The 23954-nt window shown below is 32.8% G+C and overlaps 1 protein-coding gene across 1 annotated transcript; it reads left to right on the plus strand.

Moving 5' to 3' along the window:
• Nucleotides 1-1985: 1985 nt before the first annotated feature.
• Nucleotides 1986-13748, plus strand: LOC137814771 (choline/ethanolaminephosphotransferase 1). Its single transcript, XM_090305441.1, has 18 exons — nucleotides 1986-2114; nucleotides 4044-5064; nucleotides 5368-5445; nucleotides 6127-6202; nucleotides 6293-6315; nucleotides 6403-6503; nucleotides 6751-6845; nucleotides 6945-7013; nucleotides 7905-7974; nucleotides 9158-9221; nucleotides 9297-9337; nucleotides 9447-9531; nucleotides 10720-10782; nucleotides 11933-11991; nucleotides 12109-12161; nucleotides 13003-13075; nucleotides 13292-13335; nucleotides 13461-13748. The coding sequence occupies exons 2-17, from the start codon at nucleotides 5023-5025 to the stop codon at nucleotides 13311-13313; spliced, it is 1014 nt and encodes a 337-aa protein (XP_090161567.1). The 5' UTR covers nucleotides 1986-2114; nucleotides 4044-5022; the 3' UTR covers nucleotides 13314-13335; nucleotides 13461-13748.
• The last annotated feature ends 10206 nt before the right edge of the window (nucleotides 13749-23954 follow it).

A 23954-nucleotide genomic window follows, 5' to 3' on the forward strand; every position in this document is an offset into this window, starting at 1 on the left:
AATATGAATTTTATAAGTGAAGCGCAAAGTTATTTACGTAAATTACTATTTTCATAATAGATTTTCAAAGCTAATTGCTAGTGATAATAACTGCCATACAAAATAGCCAAGCACCAAAGACCAAAAAAATCATCCTGATCATCTTGTTGAAGTTTTCCCTTTCAATAATTTTGGCCTAATTCATTCTTTCATTTTATTACGTAGGAGCATTTTAGTTTTAATAGGTTTGCATTACAAAAAGGTTTCTTTTACGTCCACATTTACACCTTAATTTTTTTTTTAGTTCAATTTCAACAAACCGACAATCATAGAAAACTTCAACAAACCAGCAACGATAAACCAAACATTCAACAATAATAAACTTACCTGATAACTCATGCAGCAACAATAAATCAAATTGAAAATTTTAAATGCGGATCAAAATTAAAATTTCAATTTCAATTTACCTCCTTCTCATCATCCTGAACCACACATTCCTCAACATGATGCTCACCAATATCCACACCACCATCATCAACATCATCTTCTAACACATTCAAGTTCCATACTAGCTAGACCTTCCTCCTCCTCACCACGAGGCTCCACACCATCCTAAACATCACCTTCAACAACCACATTTTCCACACCATCATGCTCACTGATATCATCTTCTACACCACCAACATCACCCAAAATCAACATCACTTCGACCTCTGCAACAACGTGCAATAAAAATAAACGAACTTCAACATATTTATTTACAATTTTCAACATTTCTATTGCACCAATATCATCAACTAGAAGTTGCAATCTATTTTCCAACCATTTACAACCTCCACGTGAATACCACATCTCCATCTCTTGTACGGTTAAAACCCCCATCTCCTTTACAATGCCAGCTATTTCAAAGTAGCTTGATCTATTAGAGTCACATGACCATGTTGATGTATCGCCACTAACATATCTCCAATCACAAAATGTCCCACTATGGTAGACCACAAGCTCAAAATAACCTTCTAACATGATATAGAGTTTATAAAAGGTATTCCTATAAAATGTACATATGACCACATATACCAAACAAATTACAAACAAATCATTCAAGTAATTATGTCAAAAACCAAATGTTGGCTCAAAAAATTTGTTCACATTGTGGGACCCTACATCATAAACTACTTTGTAAATGTTCTCTCAAAGTAATCAAAAATAGAACATACAATATATAAAATAAAGCAATGAATTAAACAACATTTAAAGACCCCGTAATCATTCAACAAACACAGGGTAAGTGAAAAAGTCCTATCCTTAGAAAGGAGCAAACACAAAACTGCACAACGCTCAACAATAGTTGCACTTCACACAATTGTTGTACATGAGACAATTGCACTTCATGGGATCGCACCTCATAAATTTACTGTTTGTCACACCGATTGCAATTAAAAAATCCTAATTGCAATTCAAAAAACCCTAACCTCTAATTGATTTTTTACTAATATATGAATTCACGCCACTTCACACCTCACACAACACTCAATATTACTTCTCTTAGTTACATAAACAATATTTGACGCTCTAAGGTGAAATTTAACAAAATGACCAATTTGAATATATTTTAAAAAATATATACAAAATTGATTTTTTTTAAAATAACCATACTAGATTAATATTAATCTAAGTAAGGAAGGTATTTATACCTATTATTTTTCTGAACATATGCTATATTAGGAATCCACTTTCTCTGAATGTATGTCGTATTAAATTCTAAATAATTAAAAATGAAAAAGTTAGAAATAATTAAACAGTACATTTCCAAAAATTACATCACAATATAACTTTTCTAAACTATAAAATAAAAAAAGAGAATATAAGTTGTCTAAAACTAAAAAAATACTGAAATTATTTTTAATAACTTTCTCACAATCCAATAAATATTTCCTTGAAAGTTGAAACAAGCATCTCACGTCTAAATTGTAAAAAATAAAAAGTTAAGAATAAAAAATGTAAACGGGTCCGCGAACAGAGAAACAATGTTTGGAAAAATATACGGTCTGAAAACCAAACAAAGGAGCACGCTTTACATTTCAATGATTCCATGTGTTTAGGAGAAGTTTTTCCCTTCTCATTTCTTTTCTCAGGTCATTTTTCTTTTCTGCCACCCCTTTCATTTCCAAATCCTCCTATCAATTTCGAAGCATCCCCTATGCTGTAACAAATTATTTGTTAATTGAGATTTTTTTTTCATATAAAATATGTTTTTTTTAAATGGGTATCATTGTATGATTTTACCTTTTTGGATCAGGTTAAAGTTTCCTTTTTGATCTCGCTCTTGAAAGTGTTCATGTTTGTTTTCCGTTTCCAAGTGGTGTTTTTGTATTAAGAGCGATGGAGTCTTATATTGGAGATTTTGGGTTTTAGCTTTCAGAGGCGTATTGATTGAGTTCCATTTCATGTGAGGCTATAACACATTTGGTTTCAGCCTAAGTTTTTAGGTTTAGGCTTGGATCCTGTAGTTCATGGCATGTATTTGGGTTGTCTAGTTGCTGCGACTTTGAACATTTTACTTTTTGTTTTTGTTTTTGAGAGAGTTGGATGGTTTGTTTTGATCATGCAAATTTGGTGTTGTTGAGTGTATTCCTTTTGGTGGGCACTTTTACTTTGAAGTTAGTAGGTTTAGGCTTTTGAAAGAAAAGAGAATTAGTGGGTTTGCACTAAACTGAAAGATTCCAATTATGTTTATTCCTCCTAGTGAGCTGAATTTTGTGTTAGTATGTCTTTGCACTGTATTCTTTTTGCTTTCAGTTCATGTTTTTCTGTGCAGTCATTTTTTATAGACAAGGACGCTTGCTCTGATTTGTTTGAGTACTGTGTTAATAAAGCCTGCAGAAACCTTCAATTCAGTAACTTATATCATATTAGATGTGTTTTTATTTTTTTATAGATATTGATTGCTTTGATGTACAACACTGGCCGATTTGAATTGGATTAACATGCAAGCATAATTTGTACTTTAGATAATATCTTATATTGGTTTAAGTAAGTAAATTAGTTAATGTGTTCTAATATTGTTGAGCTGTCAAGGGAGGTCATTGTTTAGGGATTTAAGCTTAAAAATGATGTTACAAAACTGTGAATATGTGTTTTTCACCTAGGGACTTTCCGTAATAACTGTAATTTGTGTGTGATAAAGTGATTGAATTCTGCTTTTGATTAGAGTGTAAAAATATTATCAAAAGTTGAATAATATGTCATTTTTAACTACAAAAATAGGATTTGGTACTAACAAGAAAATAGCATCCTATCTGTAATCTGCTTGTATGATTATAAATTGAGCATTCTGTGTCCTTCAATTTTTTTTTTTTAAATTTAGTGTGAACTCTCTTTAAGCCGTGTTTTCTACGAATAGTCTAAGGTGAGACAGTAAGAGCTATCAAAATGTACATGTTGCATCATGTAAAGTGGTAAAAAATGAAAATAACAATTGACAGAAAAATATTTGACCATTTTGTGTTCATTTTCAAAATAAGTTAGCTAATCAAGTGTTACCTTCGTGGTCAAAGCAATTATTACAATGTTCACTTTACATAATTGTAAGCTGGTTATTGCTAAGTGTGCTAAAGGAATGCCTTAGGTACTAGCCTGAATAAATAATCAGAAACTTGGTTTTCTAAGATGATTACTTATTATAGTTTAAGCTCTTTGTTTCAAATATTGGTGCTAAGTACTGTTTAATTTTTCGCTTTATTCTGCTTCTTTCATGGAATCTTGTATGTATTTTTTTTCTTTTCATTTTCATACTTTTATGTTATGGGATTGTTTTTTCCTCATACTTAAGATCAATTCTGTGTTTGATTTAGGCATCTTTTAAAAAATGTATTATTTCAGTGTAAAATACTTTTATAATTCAGGCCTTTTCTCGTCAGTCAGTTTGAATTTTGGATTTCCTTTCAAATTTGTTCAAGTTGATTTTGTGATCTTCAAATTCAATCTTCTGTCAATTTTCAAATGGGCACCTTGCAAATTCCTATATTTATTTGTTCTAATTGTTCTTTTTCAAAGTTCAGCAGGTTGTGCTGAGGCTTAGCTTATCCTCGAAGCTTATTCTGGACTTATATCAGAGAACAAATGGGTTATATCGGGTCTCACGGTGTTGCAGCTCTTCACAGATATAAATACAGTGGAGTAGATCATTCCTACGTGGCCAAATATGTACTGCAACCCTTTTGGACCCGCTTTGTTAATTTTTTCCCCCTATGGATGCCGTGAGTACTTTTATCATTTGAATGAAACGAAGTTCTTTCTTTATTTTGACTTGATTATTTGTTTATATAGAAACATCTCTTTACTTCAAGGAGGATAAATCTTAGTATGAACTTCATTTGAGCAGTTTGAGTGTTTTTCTTAGTCATGAAACTTTTGTTATAAATAAATATTATAATAATAGTTTTTTTAGAGTTATTGTAGCTTGATAATATCATTGTCAGTTTGAGTGATATGCACAAGGCTAACACTATCCCTAGGATATCCATTCACAATCTTTTCTTATGTTTGTAATTTAGTTTTGATTCATATATATATGTCTGTTTTTTTGCTTTTCTTCTATTTACTTAGTCTCTTAAAATTTCTTATACAACCATCACAAGAATTTACATATTTCCTATGGGAAAATTCCAAAATGATATTATTTACATAGAAGTGTTTTCGTTGACCTGTGGAATAGAAATCATCTAGTCACTTATATCATCTGACATGGAGGTTATTTGGATGGGAATAGTTCTCTTCCTGATTGAAATATATGTTGAAATTTCTGGCTATAACTACATAATCAATCACTCTTATTTTTTTTGTAATTTTAGTTTTTGAGTTCTGAATACACTAACTCATACCTTTTTGTTTTATTTATCCTGATGAATTGGCATTCTTCAAATCTTTGCAGTCCAAATATGGTACACCTTTACCTCCTTTCTTATTGTAGCGTCACCTGTTGTTTTTAGCATTCTAATTGACACTGATGAATCATAAATTTCTTGATTGCAGATAACTCTCATGGGATTTATGTTCTTAGTAGTGTCTGCATTGATTGGTTATGTAAGTGGAACTTGAGTCAGTTATTCTTCCTACTTCCAAAATTAAGTCATAGCAGTTATAGCTTCCCAATGCTTCACTTTATTTTTGTCATTTTGTCAAATGATAGAATGAAATTTGCAATTTTTAAAAACAGTATATGAAAAGGAAGCGTATTTAAGATTGTTAGTTAGTTTCATGCATTATTGATAATTTCTTTTGTGGAATTGTTCTTTACATGGTTAAGGTAGGCAATTTTGTGAAACTGTATTGAAACAGTGAATTCCTAGATACATTATACATAAATTTTATCTATTTATTTTGCAGATATACTCCCCACATTTGGACTCAGCTCCTCCAAGATGGGTTCATTTTGCTCATGGACTACTTCTGTTTTTATACCAGGTAGGATTAAATACTTGTAGTGCAGTACTTGCCAACTTTGCAGTCTCTTTGACTTTAGTTTCTATCTTTATTTTTCCCTGTTTTTCTGCCTTGATGGCGACCAACTGAAATGAATTTTACTTATGTGGTAATCAGTTGCCTTGAATTGTTATCTCACTTGAAGGGCATAATATTCTCCCTCTACTAATCTCTTGAATCTTGATTATAATGGTGTTGTTTCACGAGTCTAAATGATTTGAATTACTGAATCTTTTAGATGTATAAACCTGGTGCTCTCATGGTTAAATTGAAGCCTTTTATATTATGATATTATTGAAATTTTTTACCCTTGACTTTGAAAGATGTTTACATCTGACCTTCTGTTTCATATTGCAGTGAAATTTCCATAAAAAGCAATCAATAATTGGAACTCTTTTTTTAATGTTTTCCGCATTGCCATTCTGATTATTTATATCTTACTATGTTTAGTTGTTCCATGAACACTTGTAAATACATGTAATATTCATTTCATTGGTTGATGAACAATTAATAAAATTTCTCTCGTTCTGTTTCTCTAAGGCATGACAACTAAGCAAATTCATATGGTTTATCCATGGAAGATCTTTACTACATGGCCAATTTTCCATTATTTGCTATAATGATTTGATTTATTGCTTTCTTATGTTTGTGTGTGTGCTCTAGACATTTGATGCGGTTGATGGGAAGCAAGCTAGACGTACAAATTCTTCAAGCCCATTGGGGGAGCTCTTTGATCATGGTGATTTTCTTGCTTGTATTTTTTACTCGATTGTTTTCATTATGCTTACCTGTTTGTTATTAATGAAGATATTTTCAAATTTATTTGCAGGGTGTGATGCACTTGCTTGTACAGTATGTCTCTTTTAGTTTTGGCTATTACTCTTAAGTGATTGGAAGAGATTAAATTAAAGACTGTTATATATGATAACTTGTTTTCAGTTTGAAGCATTGGCTTTTGGGAGCACAGCCATGTGTGGAAGAGGTACATTCTGGTGGTGGTTAATATCTGCAATTACATTTTATGGTGCAACCTGGGAGCAGTAAGTTATCATGTTCAATTAATATATGATAGATGATATGTTATATAATATTGTTAGATTTTGCGATGTCCTGTTTGTATTCTTGTATTATAATGAAAGTTTTCTTATACTTAAGCTGTCATCTTTCCTTGTGTAAAATCACAAATTTGGAAATTTGGCATGATTATATATTTTAATACCACATTGCATATATGCTGTTGGACAGACTAGGAATATTGATTTCTTTTAAATGTTGTTTTGGATGCAGCTATTTCACCAATACTCTTATACTGCCTGTTATAAATGGGCCCACGGAGGGTCTTATGATAATATACATCTGTCACTTTTTCACTGCTATCGTGGGTATGTCTTTTGTTGTGTTCACACACACAGCTGCTAACTTTGATAAGAATCCTTGTATGTTGTTGTTGTTGTTGTTCTTATTATTATTTTATCATACAGGTGCTGAGTGGTGGGCTCAACCATTTGGAAAGTCTTTGCCATTTTTAAGTTGGCTTCCTTATCTTGAGGGTAAGACATCCTTCATTATATAGTATTCTTTCTGTTTTGAACCAAAAGGTTGTCTCTGTTGCTATTTGTGGTAGTTGTTGTAGCTGTCCCAAGTTTCATATGTAACATCTAAAATGTATTTTTTGTATTTCCTTTGCTGAAGAATTTTCATGCATTTGGAGAGAACTTTTTATACATTTGATTGTCTTTTACATGAAACAATCGGCTCAGATGTTTACTTGTGTTATATGAGCTTTGGGAGTAGGGTAAATAGTCATAAGAAACATATTTTCTAAAGTGCATAAATCATTTGCATAGGCCTAACTAGACTCTTTAAACACATACCTCCCAACCAAATCCATGTGAATTCCGTAATAGATTTCCCACCATCACACTTCCAACCATTCCTATCCACTGAAGCCTCTACTTTATCATAATTTTTCTTTTGTCACAAAACCCCGAGGACAAGGTTCTCATTCAACCCGGTGGCAATGATAGAATGGGCTTAGAGACAATCCAAAGAAGAAAAAGAAAATGGTTCAAAGGTTTTATAGGATGATCCGAGAATACTAAAAATAATATTTATAATATGTAGTTTATAGTTTTAATTTCTTAAAATGAGATTATGATATTTGTATTGTCATAATTTAGTTGATGACATGTGTTAAGTTTTTGATTAATAGTACAAACATATCAATTGAGAATGACATAAGAAGCTAGCCAATCACAATTATATCTATTCATTTTGCGTAAATATGGAGTAATAAAGTTAAGGTTGTGTGGTTCAAATAACAAAAAGTGGGTTCCATTTGCTTGTCCAGTATAGCTTATCATAATAAAGATTGTTGGTTTATATAAAGTTGATGTTTCAGATAAGTAACTTGATTTTTATTTTTCTTGACTGCTTTTCAGGAATCGCAACATTCAAAGCTATATTGTGTTTGATGATAGCTTTTGGTGTTACACCGACAGTTACATGCAAGTATGTATAACTAAAATTATTAAGGTTCAACATTGTTAGCATGTGCAATACCCCCTTCTTCTTGACCCAAAATTTGTTCATTTTTTCCAACTCTGATATCTCAGATATTTTCTTTTATGTTGAACTATTATATACTGAAACTGAGATCTAAGTAGTTGGAATATAGAAAATAACTGCCTACATTGTATCTTTTAGAATAATTTATAGTTTCTTAGATTATCTTCTTTAATGGTTTCTTGATTTTTAATTTTTAAGTCTAGTGCTACTACTATAAATAGGGACCAGTGCTTTATATTTTTTATGGGATTATAAATTTATAATACATCAAACCAATTTAAACTCATGTTAATTTGAGTCCATTCACCCTTCTATTTTTCTCAAATCCTGTAATTTCAATACGGCATTAGAGTGGTGTCATTGTACATGATCTGTCCTGTTAGTTTTCTTTCCACTGCCTAGATACTTCAAGTTAGGAGACCCTGTTACATATGAGAATTCTGGTCACCAAAACCTTTGGGTGGTTGAGTTTCTGGTTTTAAAATTCAATTTTCAAAACAAAAATGTGTTCAGCAAAGAATGCAGCTGGAATGGTTTTTATCTTGATTATGAAACTTTTTTACATTCATTTTCAAAACCAAGGAAAAATATTCGTAAAATCGATTTAGCTTTAAAAAAAAAACTGTTGCTATCTTTGATAACATAGAATTAGTGTTCGAATCAGCCATAAGAATCACTATGCACTCGATGTTTAAAACTGAAAAGCTGAAAAAGGACGAAAGAGGTTAACTATCATTTCTTAATGACAGTTGTTATAGAAATCTATTTATAAGAGTTGTCCTAATGACAATTGTACACAGAAATAGGCAAGTGCTTTTTACCACAATATACCCCACATTAATATATTATCCTATTATTCATTTTTTACTTCCTGAAACCCTATAATCTCAAGACATGTTTGTATTATGACATTTTTCTTTCTTGTTATGTTCATTTGGTGTTATTTTAGAGAATGTAGAATTAATTACCTTAAATCATCCAGAATCTGATAAAAGTTAGCCAACAAATATCTGCGTATATGATATAGGCTAAAATTTTACACCAATTTAAGTACAGAATGATCTTTGTATTTCCATAGTTTATTTAGCTTATTTGATGGTCAACATTATTTTTTTGTTCCATACAGTGTTACTAATGTTTATAAGGTTGTGAAGGCAAGGAATGGAAACATGCCACTTGCATTGGCAATGGTAATATGTTTTTTTTCATATGATATTCTTTCTCTAAAATCTGGATGCTTTATTAATGTGTTCATTCTTGGGCAGCTTTACCCATTTGTTGTACTTGTGGGAGGAGTGCTTATGTGGTATAAACTCAACTCAAGATGCATCAATTTTGTACCCAATTTGTTTGAAAGATATGCATATTATTCTATTATTCTTTACTTATAAGCACTTGAGTGATTTTTGGTGCAGGGATTATTTGTCACCATCAGACATCATGGGGAGATATCCACATTTAGTTGTTATTGGGACAGGACTTACTTTCGGATACCTTGTGGTATGACAGTTGTGTTTAAATTTGAAAAATTGTTTGCTTTTCTTGTTTTTTTTCCTTTTCAATTCTTATAGCAGCATTCAGGCTGTTTTATGCCTTATTTTCTTTGGTGTGCATTTTAGCTGGTTACCATTTATTACCGTAATTATTCTTGGCTGATGGCTCTCTGTAGAATTTGTGTAGGACTAGATATCCATCAAAATGTAATGTTAATTGATTTGGTTATGGGGGCTTATTAAATATTTACAATTTCATTTGATCTACCAGAACCTAGTTTAATTTTAGTGTCATGGAAGATATGAAAATAACAGAAACTTCGGGATTGTTGAATAACAAATAAAATTATATAAATAATCTACAGAATCATCATGATATCTTTTAGCATATTCAAAAGTAAAAAAGAAAATTGGTTACTCTAATTTTTTAAGGATCTAGATCCAAAAGACTAAGTAGATTTTGTACTTATTTTTTCTTTGATGGAAGAAAAGAAGTCTGCAGAACAAAGTACTCTATCCATAGAGAAAATAAATTAATATGGAAAAAATGTTTGTACGGTTATTGAATATTTTGTATCACGTTTTCTTATTGTATTTATCGATTATCATTGGAATCAAGAAAACCTTTACCAATATGTGAGAAATAATTCATGCACCATCTAGTTTTGATAAGCCAAACAGTTTTCTTTTCCCATCATAAATAAGTATGCTGTATTTTTTTAAAAAAAAAAACTCATGCTAGCTAGGCATCATTATGAATTTTGACATCTCAACTAGGCATCATTATAAATTTTGACATCTCAGCTAGGCTGACATTTCAAAATCCACTAATTATCTGCTATCACATGAAACATAACATAAAAGAGAAAAGAAAGGAATACAAAACATGGGGGGACCAAACCAAAAAACCATGGAAGAAAAAGGAACACAATCTAAACCCTAAACAATCACATTTTCTTAAAAAATAAATCAAAGCCGCTGAAATGAATGTGTAGTTTCTAATAATATTTTTTCTAATTACTATAGAGATATTAGGATGTTTTTATGATGGATTTGAAACAAATATGTTCTTAATAAGCACAAATTCATCTTCTTGCAGTGTGTTCTAGAACCTTTTACATATATTGCTTCTATCTTCCTTTTAAAAACAACTCCATGTATTATTGATTTTTATGAGGGAAGCTTAAATTTGCAGGGGAGGATGATTTTGGCTCATTTATGTGACGAACCTAAGGGTCTAAAAACTGGGATGTGCATGGTATGTTTTAAATATCCTGAATTACTTTATTAAGATGCTTGATTTGGCTGTTGTCCTCAATATAAAACTGTGAAAACACAATGATGACACGGGTCAAAAATTGTTCAGGCTTTCAGCAAACTTCTCTTTCATTTATGTTTACTGTAGCTATAAAACTCACATAGTACGAGTCTCAATCCCTTAAGATTGTTATATCCTTTAGGTTCAGCATTATTATGCCTAGTGTCTGGATTATTGCGAAACTGTGTCATTGAATGATTAACATCAGCCTTACATATGCAGCCTCCTTTATGGAAGCGAAACACCATTTCAGCAACCCTGCTGTACTCTTTCAGCATTCAATATATGTATTTTCTCTTTGAAGAAAAACATTGGTATTCAATCTTAACTTGAAACAAGAGTTGTAATGAATTAACATGGAGGTATAACTGGGGACAAAATATGTATATTTTCAGTTTGGTGTTTTTATGATTGAATGTCTAATATACATGATGGGTAGGGTGGATGTTCGATGTTTTTTTCAAGTTCACTATTTTTCTTCTATAGTATGTATAATGTTCAAATTAGCAGGATTTGTTGATGAAGGGAAGTAGTCGTTGCTTGCCTCCAAAACCATTTTCACATTTGGAATGATATTTTTCTTGTGGCATTAGAGTAATTTTAGTTTCTAAACATCAAATATTGATTCATAACAATGCCTTTTTATTCAACAAAAATCTTTATTTTTCAAGTTTTGAATTTGGTACTCAGTCATCAATCTTTGATCTAGTAACATAATTGAGCTGAAGCTCAATGGCTGAAAACTTAATCCGTTGAAAACTGGAAAACTTCATCAAACATATCAGTGATGTTTTCTTTGAAGCATTTAAGAATAAAATTCGAATACAAATCTTTTCAAACAATAAAATTTAATTCACGCATTTTTCAAAGGAAAATTTCTAGATTGACTTTTCATATTAAATTTTTAGATTATCTAGCATCTATTCAGTGGTATAACAACATTAATATTATTGTTTGGAGATTAATCTTAATGGTCATTGTCTATCAATGGTGGAATGACAAAAACATGCTAGAAAACACTTTGATGATGATTCCATTTCAGTGATTGATTGTCATCATTATTGATATAAGCATTATTTATCTTATTCAGTCCCTCGTGTATCTCCCATTGGCCATTGCTAATGTACTTGCATCAAGGCTGAATGATGGGTATGTACTGTGATTTTTCATTCTGAATTTCGTTAGTAGATGCTTTTCACATTCTTTTGTTTCTGATACTAAAACTCATTTATATATATATATATATATATGTATTTTTTTTTGCAGGGTTCCTTTATTAGATGAGAGACTAGTTCTTCTTGGTTACTGTGCATTTTCAGGTGCAACTGCTTCTCATTTTTCTTAGGAGTTAGGAAAGTGAATGAGTAGTTATATATTGACACTTCTCATTTTTATTAGGAGTTAGGAAAGTGAATATATACATTGACACCTAAATAGTAGTGCCTACAACTCACAAGAAACTTGTTATTTCTCTCTATCTTTTTATCATATCATATATCTTTCACGCTTGCATTTCTCTCTGTTTCTCTTTCTAGGTGTAGATTAGCATGTGAGTGTTCATTGATTACTTTTTAAAGCAAAATATTCTTTTAAAGAGAAAGAAACAAGTACAATAGAAAAAAGGATAAATATCCTCTCAAGGAAACACAAAAACGCAATAACCTGGACAGAGAAGAGCACCATAAATTGGCTAAGTAGACTTTATCATATAACATAAATTCTTTGGTTGTCTTTGGACATTTTTTTTGTATATTTTCCCCTATATAGATGATAAAAAAATGATTTCACCATCTCCAAAAGCCTCAGACATTCCCAATGCAAAAATACATTTTGAAATTACCAGAAAGAGTTGACACCACAAATATGTAGCATACACCAATGTTTGACTATCATGCTTTTCGTATCAGATGTTGGGTCTTATGATTATGGCTTTTATTTGTTTTGCTTGTAACGTAAAGAAGCTCATCTCACTAAGAAATTACTATCAAGTATTAACAAACTATTACAAACATGAGAAATTGACACATCAGCATTGCTGTATTGTTCTTGAGTTAAATTTTGTTTTGGCTAACACTTGAGGTTGATTAAATATATAATTTGTGTATACTTTATCCCGATGACTCTTTGTTTTACTTAAGGATTCTGTTTCTATGAACACAGTGACACTTTACTTGCACTTTGCCACATCAGTCATTCATGAAATTACCAAAGCCCTGGGAATATACTGTTTCAGGTAAAATTACCAATCCTTATTTAGTATGCATGTTGTAAAGTTTGGCATTTGTTGTTCCCCTTAAATCATTTTTAGTTATGAAGTCTAATTTATTTTAGATCATATAAAAAATTTGTTTTGTATGCTATTTTCATCGATCCTTGCTTTTATCAATACACCGATTTTTCTCAAGACAATGGCCCTTGGCACTAAATCTTACCTTTTGTTCACTTGCAGGATAACTAGGAAGGAAGCTTAAATCTACCCAGGATTTCCTTTAGGTATGCCTTTACTAACTAGTGATTTTGGACATGTTATATATTTTCTAAATTTGTCAATTTCAATATATAAAGTAACACTTTTCTTTCCTCTGTGTCTTGCTTAGCCATTATTTTTTTCTTTTCAGCTTGCATGTCAAGCCAAAAGTACTGGCTAGGCTTTGGTCAGTACTAATTTTGCTTTATTTGACAAATTTGAACTAACTTGGAGCTTGTAATTGTATATTATTTCATAGATAGACTAGGAGATCTATTTGTTCAGTGTTTCAATTCAACCACTATAAATATTTATTTTAATTTTGAATATGACTAAAAAAAATCTGCATATTTTGTTTTATGTATACATATAGATAGATATATTTGAATGTGTCTTTGACATGGTTATTTGAGAATATAAATAATAGAATTATAAGGAATTTGTTTGCATTAAAAAAGAAAGAAACTTACCAAACTGTATTGTCATTAGTATAGATTCATTGGCATTTTTAAACTGTAGTTACAATTTACAGAGGAAAATTTTGGTTACAAATTATGTGATTTATTAATTCACCCATCAAAATGTCACATGTCCTCTTTTTGTTGTGCCACACATCTACCCTTTTCTCATATTCTCACCCACCTTCGGTGATAATTTTCCGCAAGTGATACGGTAATGAGAATATTTCCATGAATATAATTTTTTTTCCTTTAATTCCCCAAGTAGCACTGAAGTTGGGATACGGTATCAAATTCTCACCTTTGTTATTTATTAGAAAAAAAAAATGTTATCAGAATTTGGTTTATAGGGAGATGAATTTTGAGGTATTTTTTTCCGATAATGAACAAGAGATGAAAAGGATTATTTGTTTTTTATTCAAAAAAAAAAAAATGTTCTCAGAATTTGATTTGGTTTATAGGGAGCTGAATTTTGAGGGTAATTTTTTTTTCAATAATAAACAAGACTGGAAAAAGATTGTTCGGTAATCCAGTTTTTGAAAAATATAAAACGTACAAATTTTAGGAAATGAAAATGTTCACAGAAATTAGTTACTGGTTATTCTGGTTATTGATGGGCTTAATTTTGGGAATAGTTTTCAATTTTATTTCTTATTTTCTTTGTTAATGTGATAGAGATTTGGGTTTTATGATGGTAGTGACTTATAAGAACTTAATTTTTTTTTATATATATTTCCAGCATTGAAGTAAAGAAAGAGCCTAAGATATCATAATTTGGATATAATTTTTTTTATTTTGGTGTCTAAAACTTCATCCAAATGAACTATGGATTATCCAAAATTTTTAAAAAAAAAGTATAAAAATGTTTTAAAAACTTAATTAAAAATATGGATTATCTAGAATGTTTGTACAATTTGGTATACAACCTTAAATCCGATTTGAACTATCGAATGGTACAAGTTGTTATTTAAAATTATAAAAAAAAAATGTCCTAATTTGCTAAATCTAGTATAAAATTTTATAGGATGATACGAGAATATAAAATTTATATTTTAAATTATATAATCTATAATAAAAAGCATTTTGAATTACACAAAAATTTTGTATTCTAAATTGTACTATCTAATGTATAAATTTGTATCTCATTATAAATAAAAATGAATAATTTTGGTATTTAATACGGAGGTGCTGGAAGAAATCAAATCATGGGGTGAAAGGAAGAGATCACGGGGTGCAGAAATCGCACGACTGTTTCTTCTTGTAAAGTCATATGTTCTTTTCTTACTCCATAAATTTTTGTTCTTCCAAAAATTTCTCTATAATATTCTGGATTATGTAGTTTAAAAGTCTTTTTTTTAAATTTGTAATTAATTCTTGGATTATGTAATTTCGAAGTTTTTTCAAATGCATGATTAGTTTCTGGATTACATAATCTAAAAGTCTAGATTAGCTTCTGAATTATGTAATCTGGAAGCATTTTTTCAAATGCGTGTCTGGATTACATAATTTGTAAGTTACTCTCAAATCCAGACTTCTAAATTATATAGTCCAGAATACAATTTTTTAAAAATATATTATGGATTACATAATCTGCAAGTTATTTCTGGATCTGATATTAACTTTTGGATTATTTAATCTAGAATATGTGGGTGACTGAAAAATAAAAATAAAAATATTTTATTTTGTATGGAATGGTAGAAGAACATATGGAGGTGCTAGGTGCAGGAAGAAACAGTGAAATGGCTGATACTTTACTGTTGACACCTTGTTAATGATTTTTTCCCCATTAAAATATCTCTTGCAAACAAACGTTTTTATGGGTCTAACATTCAAAACAAAACAAATTTATTACATAATTAATATATTTACACGCTTTAATAATGTTATACTGTTTATTTTTTAATTGTAATAATTTTTCATTTATTTTAACATGTAACCAATAATACTAATATTGACAATGTTTGTGTAAGATTATATCAACACTAATATAGAAAGTTGTACAAAATAAGTTTAATTAAACATGAATAAGTACAAAATATATAAGGAAGGTTCTTAAAAAAATATTTGAATTATATTCAGGTTTGAATTGAATAAAAAATTTAAGTATTTTAGAAAATTAAATTAAATTATTCTATTATTTTAATATGTAAAAGTTGCATTGCTTCTCAATAAAATCGATTAAACTAAACTGATTATAACTTATAAAAATTAAAAAATATATATTTTAAAATAAAATGCTTATTGGTAGTAATTTAAACAATTTAAATATCTTCTAACGTACATCAATATAGCATATTTTACGAGTGTAAGAAGCTTGTGTCACGTGTCTTACACTAGTAGGAATAAAATAGTGATAATTTGTATGTGGAATTAAGTTTTGTGAGCAACAAACCTTCAACCACTGTCTTTGTTATTACGACTACTCTGATTCGTGCTTCACATTTGCGAATGTTGTTGTATATCCAAGAAGAAATAATAAAATTTAGTAACCTAAAGCATGAAGCATGTGTGGTATTTATAGAGTTTTACTCATAAAGTTAAAACTCTCTAATTCTAATTATGATTAATAGTCAACATTCTCTCTTAATTCTGATTTGGAATAATCTTCATGCCTAACATATCTCTTAACTTGATGAAAACATCGATCTTCAATGGCTTAGTGAGAATATTTGCAATCTGATCTTCTGATTTGCAGTATTCCAATTTGATCATGTTCTTGCCAACTTGGTCTCGTAGGAAGTGATTTCGAATATCAATGTGTTTACTTCTTTGATGAAAAATTGGATTATTTGCAAGATTAATTTCCTCTCAGTGTGAGACATATTACGCCTTATTCATTCGGTATCTTGAACTGAAATTTTTACCATACATTCTTTATTGTGTGTATTGAGTTGTGGCTGAGATTTCAACCCCAAGTTCGTTCCACAAGATTTGTAATAAACCCTAAACCCACAAGGTTGCAAGTACTAGGTTACAGGTAGCAGGTTGCAATTAGCAGGTTGTAGATTACAGGTAGCAGGTAGTAGGTTGTAGATTGCAGGTTGCAGGTCACAGGTAACAGGTAACAAATTGTAGGTAACAGGTTGTATGTTGCAGGTTACATGATACATGTTGCAGGTTACAGATTGCAGGTAGCAGGTTGCCGGTAAGAAGTTGCAGGTTGCAGGTTGAAGATGCAAGTAGCAGGTAGCAGGTTGCAGGTAGCAGGTTGCAGGTAGCAGGTTACAAGTAGCAGGTTGCAGGTAGCAAATAGTAGGTTACAGGTAGCAGGTAGTAGGTTGTAGGTTGCAGGTAGCAGGTTGAATGTTGCAGGTACCAGGTTGCCGGTACGAGGTTGCAGGTAGCAAGTTGCAGGTGCACGTAGCACGTAGCAGGTAACAGGTTACAGGTAGCAGGTTCTAGGTTGCAGGTAGCAGGTTGCAGGTTGCAGGTAGCAAATAGTAGGTTATAGGTAGCAGGTAGTAGATTGTAGGTTGCAGGTTGAAGGTCGCATGTAGCAGATTGTAGGTAGCAGGTTGTATGTTGCAGGTAACAGGTAACAAGTTACAGGTAGCAGGTTGCAGGTTGCAGGTAGCAGGTTGCAGGTTGCAGGTTGCAGGTAGCAGGTAGCAGGTTGCAGGTTATAGGTTGCAAGTAGCAGGTAGCAGGTTGCAAGTAGTAGGTTGTAGGTTGCAGGTTGCAGGTAGCAGGTTGAATGTTGCAGGTTACAAATTGCAGGTAGCAGGTTGCTGGTACGAGGTTGCAGGTAGCAAGTTGCAGGTTGAAGGTGCATGTAGCAGGTAGCAGATAGCAGGTAACAGGTTACAGGTAGCAGGTTGTAGGTTGCAGGTAGCAGGTAGCAGGTTGCAGGTTGCAGGTAGCAAATAGTAGGTTAAAGGTAGCAGGTAGTAGGTTGTAGGTTGCAGATTGAAGGTCGCAGGTAGCAGATTGTAGGTAGCAGGTTGTATGTTGCAGGTAGCAGGTAACAGGTAACAGGTTGCAGGTTGCAGGTTGCAGGTAGCAGGTTGTAGGTTGTAGGTTGCAGGTAGCAGGTTGCAGGTAGGAGGTTGTAGGTAGCAAATAGTAGGTAGCAGATTGCAGATTAGAGGTAGCATGTAGTAGATAGAAGGTAACAAGTTGTAGGTTGCAGGTAATAGGTAGCAAATAGTAGGTAGCAAGTTGCATATTGGAGGTAGCAGGTTGCAGGTTAGAGGATACATGTTGGAGGTAGCAGGTTACAAGTAGCAGGTAACATGTTGCAGGTAACAGGTTACAGGTAGCAGGTTGCAGGTTACAGGTAGTCGGTTGCAGTTAGCAGTTAGCAGGTAACAGGTTGGAGGTAGTAGGTAGCAGGTAGCAGGTAACAGGTTGCATGTTGCAGGTTACATGTAGCAAGTTGCAAGTTACATGTAGCCGGTTGCAGTTAATAGTTAGCAGTTCGCAGGTTGTAGATAACATTGTAGATAACATTGTAGATAACATGTAACAAGTAACAGGTAGCAAATAGCAGTTTGCAGGTTGCATGTAGCAAGTTGCAAGTTACATGTAGCCGGTTGCAGTTAGCAAGTTGCAGGTAGCAGGTAGCAGATAACAGGTAGTATGTAGCAGGTTGTAGGTTGTATGTAGCAGGTAACAAGTTGTAGGTTGCAGGTAGTAGGTACCAAATAGTAGGTAGCATGTTGCATATTGGAGGTAGCAGGTAGCAGGTTGTAGGTTGCAGGTTAGATGATACATGTTGGAGGTAACATAGCAGGTTGCAGGTTAAAGGATACAGGTTACAGGATACAGGTTGCAGGTTACAATTAGCAGTTAGTAGGTAGCATGTTGGAGGTAGTAAGTAGCAAATTGCAAGTAGCAGGTAGCAGGTAGTAGGTTGTAGGTTGTAGGTAGCAGGTTGCATGTAGCAAGTTGCAAGTTACATGTAGTCGGTTGCAGTTAGCAGTTCGCAAATTGCAGATAACAGGCAGCAAGTAACATGTAGCAGGTTGCGAATGTTGTTGTTATATATCCAAGAAGAAATAAATAAAATTTAGTAACCTAAAGCATGAAGCACGTGTGGTATTTAGGGTTTAGGATTTTACTCATAAAGTTAAAATGAGTGGAGATATATTTGGCCAACACAATCCTTTTTTATACGTTATATTAAGTGAAATTAATATTCTCCCACTTAATCCAATTTTTATTAACAATAAATTAAATATATAAATCCTGATAAGTCCTTCGATAGTAAGTATTATCATCTTCAATGTATTATAAAATAAACAAAAAATGTTTTTATATTATAAATTGGCCGAATCAAATCTCAGCATAAGAGATAAAATAATCTATTATACTATAGAAAATATTCAATGCAAAGAGTCTTATGTGTAGTTCCATGCTAAAATTTTCATTGTATAAATAAATAAATAAAATGTTTACTGAGTTCGCTCTATTTACAATTAATTATAAACATTGGAAATATAAGTTTATTTTAACATTATAAATAAAATAAATCGTGACTGATTTTAGTCATAGAAATCAATTGTAAATATTGAAAATTTATTTTTAAGGGCGAAATTATTGATAACGAAATGAAATAAATAAGGAAGTTGTACTTTGATGTTTGTGTAAGATTATATCAACACTAATATAGAAAGTTGTACAAAATAAGTTTAATTAAACATGAATAAGTACAAAATATATAAGGAAGGTTCTTAAAAAAATATTTGAATTATATTCAGGTTTGAATTGAATAAAAAAATTTAAGTATTTTAGAAAATTAAATTAAATTATTCTATTATTTTAATATGTAAAAGTTGCATTGCTTCTCAATAAAATCGATTAAACTAAACTGATTATAACTTATAAAAATTAAAAAATATATATTTTAAAATAAAATGTTTATTGGTAGTAATTTAAACAATTTAAATATCTTCTAACGTACATCAATATAGCATATTTTACTAGTGTAAGAAGCTTGTGTCACGTGTCTTACACTAGTAGGAATAAAATAGTGATAATTTGTATGTGGAATTAAGTTTTGTGAGCAACAAACCTTCAACCACTGTCTTTGTTGTTACGACTACTCTTATTCGTGCTTCACGTTTGTGAATGTTGTTGCAGATTGTATCTTGCAGGTTACAGGATACATGTTGCAGGTTACAGATTGCAGGTAGCAGGTTGCCAATAAGAGGTTGCAGGTAGCAGGTTGAAGGTGCAAGTAGCAGGTAGCAGGTTGCAGGTAGCAGGTAGCAGGTTGCAGGTTGCAGGTAGCAAGTTGCAGGTTGCAGGTTGCATGTTGCAGGTAGCAGGTAGTAGGTACCAAGTTGCAGGTTACAGGTAGCAGGTTGCAGATTGCAGGTTACAAGTAGCAGGTTGCAGGTTGAAGGTAGCATATAGTATGTTACAGGTAGCAAATAGTAGGTTACAGGTAGTAGGTTGCAGGTCGCAGGTAGCAGATTGTAGGTAGCAGGTTGAATGTTGCAGGTTACATGATACATGTTGCAGGTAACCGGTACGAGGTTGCAGGTTGCAGGTAGGAAGTTGCAGGTAGCAGGTTGTAGGTAACAGGTTGCAGGTAGCAGATTGCATGTTGTAGGTAGCAGGTAGCAGGTAGCAGGTTACAGGTAGCAGGTTGCAGGTAGCAGGTTACAAGTAGCAGGTTGCAGGTAGCAGGTTGCAGGTAGCAAATAGTATGTTACATGTAGCAGGTAGTAGGTTGTAGGTTGTTGCAGGTAGCAGGTAGCAGACTGTAGGTAGCAGGTTGAATGTTGCAGGTTACAGGATACATGTTCAGGTTACAGATTGCAGGTAGCAGGTTGCCGGTACGAGGTTGCAGGTTGTAGGTAGCAAGTTGCAGGTTGAAGGCGCACGTAGCAGGTAGCATATAGCAGGTAACAGGTTGCAGGTTGCAGATAGCAGGTAGCAGGTTGCAAATAGTAGGTTACAGGTAGCAGGTAGTAGGTTGTAGGTTGCAGGTTGAAGGTTGCAGGTAGCAGGTAACAGATTGTATGTTGCAGGTTACAATATACATGTTGCAGGTTACAGATTACAGGTAGCAGGTTGCCGGTAAGAGGTTGCAGGTAGCAAGTTGCAGGTTGCAGGTAGTAGGTAACAGGTAACAGGTTACAGGTAGTAGGTTGCAGGTTGCAGGTAGCAGGTAGCAGGTTGCAGGTTGCATGTACCAAGTTGCAGGTTGTAGGTTGCAGGTAGCAGGTTGCAAGTAGTAGGTTGCAGGTTGCAGGTAGCAAATAGTAGGTAACAGGTTACAGATTGGAGGTAGCGGGTAGCAGATAGAAGGTAACAAGTTGTAGGTTGCATGTAACAGGTAGCAAATAGTAGGTAGCAAGTTGCATATTGGAGGTAGCAGGTTACAGGATGCAAGTAGCAGGTTGCAAGTAACAAGTTGCAGGTAGCAAATAGTAGGTTACAGGTAGCAGGTAGTAGGTTGCAGGTTGCAGGTTGCAGGTTGCAGGTAGCAGGTAGCAAGTTGCAGGTTTAAGGTTGCAGGTTGAAGGTGCAAGTATCAAGTACCAGATAGCAGGTAATATGTTGCAGGTAGCAGGTTGGAGGTTGCAGGTTGGAGGTAGCAGGTTGCAGGTTGCATGTTGCAGGTTGCAGGTTACAGGTTGCAAGTAGCAAGTTGCAGGTAGCAGGTTACAGGTAGCATGTTGCAAGTAGCAGGTTGTAGGTAGCAGATAGCAAATAGTAGGTTACAGATAGCAGGTTGCAGGTTGCAGGTCGCAGGTCGCAGGTAGCAAATTGTAGGTAGCAGGTTGTGTGTTGCAAGTTACAGGATACATGTTGTAGGTTACAGATTGCAAGTAGCAGGTTGCCGGTAAGAGTTTGCAGGTACCAAGTTGTAGGTTGCAGGTTGAAGGTGCAAGTAGCAGGTTGCAGGTAGCAGGTAATAGGTTGCAGGTTGCAGATTGCAAGTAGCAGGTTGCAGGTAGCAGGTAGTAGGTTGTAGGTAGCAGGTTGTAGGTAGCAGGTTGTAGGTAGCAGGTTACAGGTAGCAGGTTGCAGGTAGCAAATAGTAGGTAGCAGGTTGCAGATTGGAGGTAGCAGGTTGCAAATTGGAGGTAGCAGGTAGCAGATAGAAGGTAACAAGTTGTAGGTTGCAGGTAATAGGTAGCAAATAGTAGGTAGCAAGTTGCATATTGGAGGTAGCAGGTTGCAGGTTAGAGGATACATGTTGGAGGTAGCAAGTTACAAGTAACAGGTAACAGGTTGCAGGTAACAGGTTACAGGTAGCAGGTTGCATGTCGCAGGTAGTAGGTAGTAGGTTGCAGGTCGTCGGTTGCAGGTTACAGGTAGTCGGTTGCAGTTAGCAGGTAGCAGGTTGGAGGTAGTAGGTAGTAGGTAGCAGGTAGCAAGTAACAGGTTGCATGTTGCAGGTAGCAGGTTGCATGTAGCAAGTTGCAAGTTACATGTAGCCGGTTGCAGTTAACAGTTAGCAGTTTGCAAGTTATAGATAACAGGTAACAAGTAACAGGTAGCAGATAGCAGTTTGCAGGTTGCATGTAGCAAGTTGCAAGTTACATGTAGCCGGTTGCAGTTAACAGTTAGCAGTTCACAAGTTGTAGATAGCAGGTAGCAAGTAACAGGTAAGAGATAGCAGTTTGCAGGTTGCATGTAGCAAGTTGCAAGTTACATGTAGCCAGTTGCAGTTAGCAAGTTGCAGGTAGCAGGTAGCAAATAACAGGTAGTAGGTAGCAGATTGTAGGTTACATGTAGCAGGTAACAAGTTGTAGGTTGCAGGTAGCAGGTACCAAATAGTAGGTAGCAGGTTGCATATTGGAGGTAGCAGGTAGCAGGTTGTAGGTTGCAAGTTAGATGATACATGTTGGAGGTAACATGTTGCAGGTAACAGTTTACAGGTAGCAGGTTGCAGGTTACAGGTAGTCGATTACAATTAGTAGTTAGTAGGTAGCGGTTGGAGGTAGTAGGTAGCAGATTGCAAGTAGCAAGTAGCAGGTAGTAGGTTGTAGTAGCAGGTTGCATGTAGCAAGTTGCAAGTTACATGTAGCCGGTTGCATTTAGCAGTTCACAGGTTGCAGATAGCGGGTAGCAAGTAATATGTAGCAGGTTGCGAATGTTGTTGTTATATATCAAAGAAGAAATAAATAAAATTTAATAACCTAAAGCATGAAGCACGTGTGTTATTTAGGGTTTTACTATAATTTAAATTGAGTGGAGATATATTTGGCCAACACAATCCTTTTTTTATACGTTATATTAAGTGAAATTAATATTCTCCCACTTAATCCAATTTTTATTAACAATAAATTAAATATATAAATCCTGATAAGTCCTTCTATAGTAAGTATTATAATCTTCAATGTATTATAAAATAAAAAAATGTTTTTATATTATAAATTGGCCAAATCAAATCCCAGCATAAGAGATAAAATAATCTATTATACTATAGAAAATATTCAATGCAAAGAGTCTTATGTGTAGTTCCATGCTAAAATTTTCATTTGTATAAATAAATAAATAAAATGTTTACTGAGTTCGCTTTATTTACAATTAATTATAAACATTGGAAATATAAGTTTATTTTAACATTATAAATAAAATAAATCGTGACTGATTTTAGTCATAGAAATCAATTGTAAATATTGAAAATTTATTTTTAAGGGCGAAATTATTAATAACGAAATGAAATAAATAAAGGAATGAGAAAGAAGCAACTATAAAAAGAGAGGAAGTGTGTTGGGGTCTAGAGTTTTCAATTGAAACATATTAATGGTTCGTATTTATTTGTTGAGGCATAACGTCATTGCCTACCTTGCCTTTCTATATGGCACAACACCGATTCTCACCAATTTCATGACATCAGTTATTATACACGTTAGTATTTTGTACTTCAAAATCAACCATGTGCGATTAGGTTTAATCAAAATTTAATAAAATAGAATGTATAACTACTTTAAATTATCAATAAAATAATATTTAATTTAGTCATTATACTGATTAATTATTTTTTTCTTCAAATTAATTATTAATAAATATTTTTTTTAGTGAGAACAAATATAAATAAATTAAAAAAAATAATATTTCAAATTCATAATATGTTAATTTAAAAAATAAATATAGTAACTTTTTTTTTATCTTATTTATATAAAGTAATGAATATATTAAATAATAAATTACACACCTAAAATAATCTAATTATCTTATTTAAAGCATTCTTCATTATGCCAACTATCTTAATAAATGTTGTT

This window comes from Phaseolus vulgaris, chromosome 1 (assembly GCF_051622355.1).
Source record: "Phaseolus vulgaris cultivar YP4 chromosome 1, ASM5162235v1, whole genome shotgun sequence".
Taxonomy (NCBI): domain Eukaryota; kingdom Viridiplantae; phylum Streptophyta; class Magnoliopsida; order Fabales; family Fabaceae; genus Phaseolus; species Phaseolus vulgaris.

Excerpts from the sequence above, each read along its gene's own strand:
- LOC137814771 (XM_090305441.1), top strand. The coding sequence starts at position 5,023 with ATGGGATTTATGTTCTTAGTAGTGTCTGCATTGATTGGTTAT. Across the intron at positions 6,504-6,750 it reads TATGGTGCAACCTGGGAGCA|CTATTTCACCAATACTCTTA; the intron begins GTAAGTTATCAT and ends TTTTGGATGCAG. Across the intron at positions 13,076-13,291 it reads CTGGGAATATACTGTTTCAG|GATAACTAGGAAGGAAGCTT; the intron begins GTAAAATTACCA and ends GTTCACTTGCAG.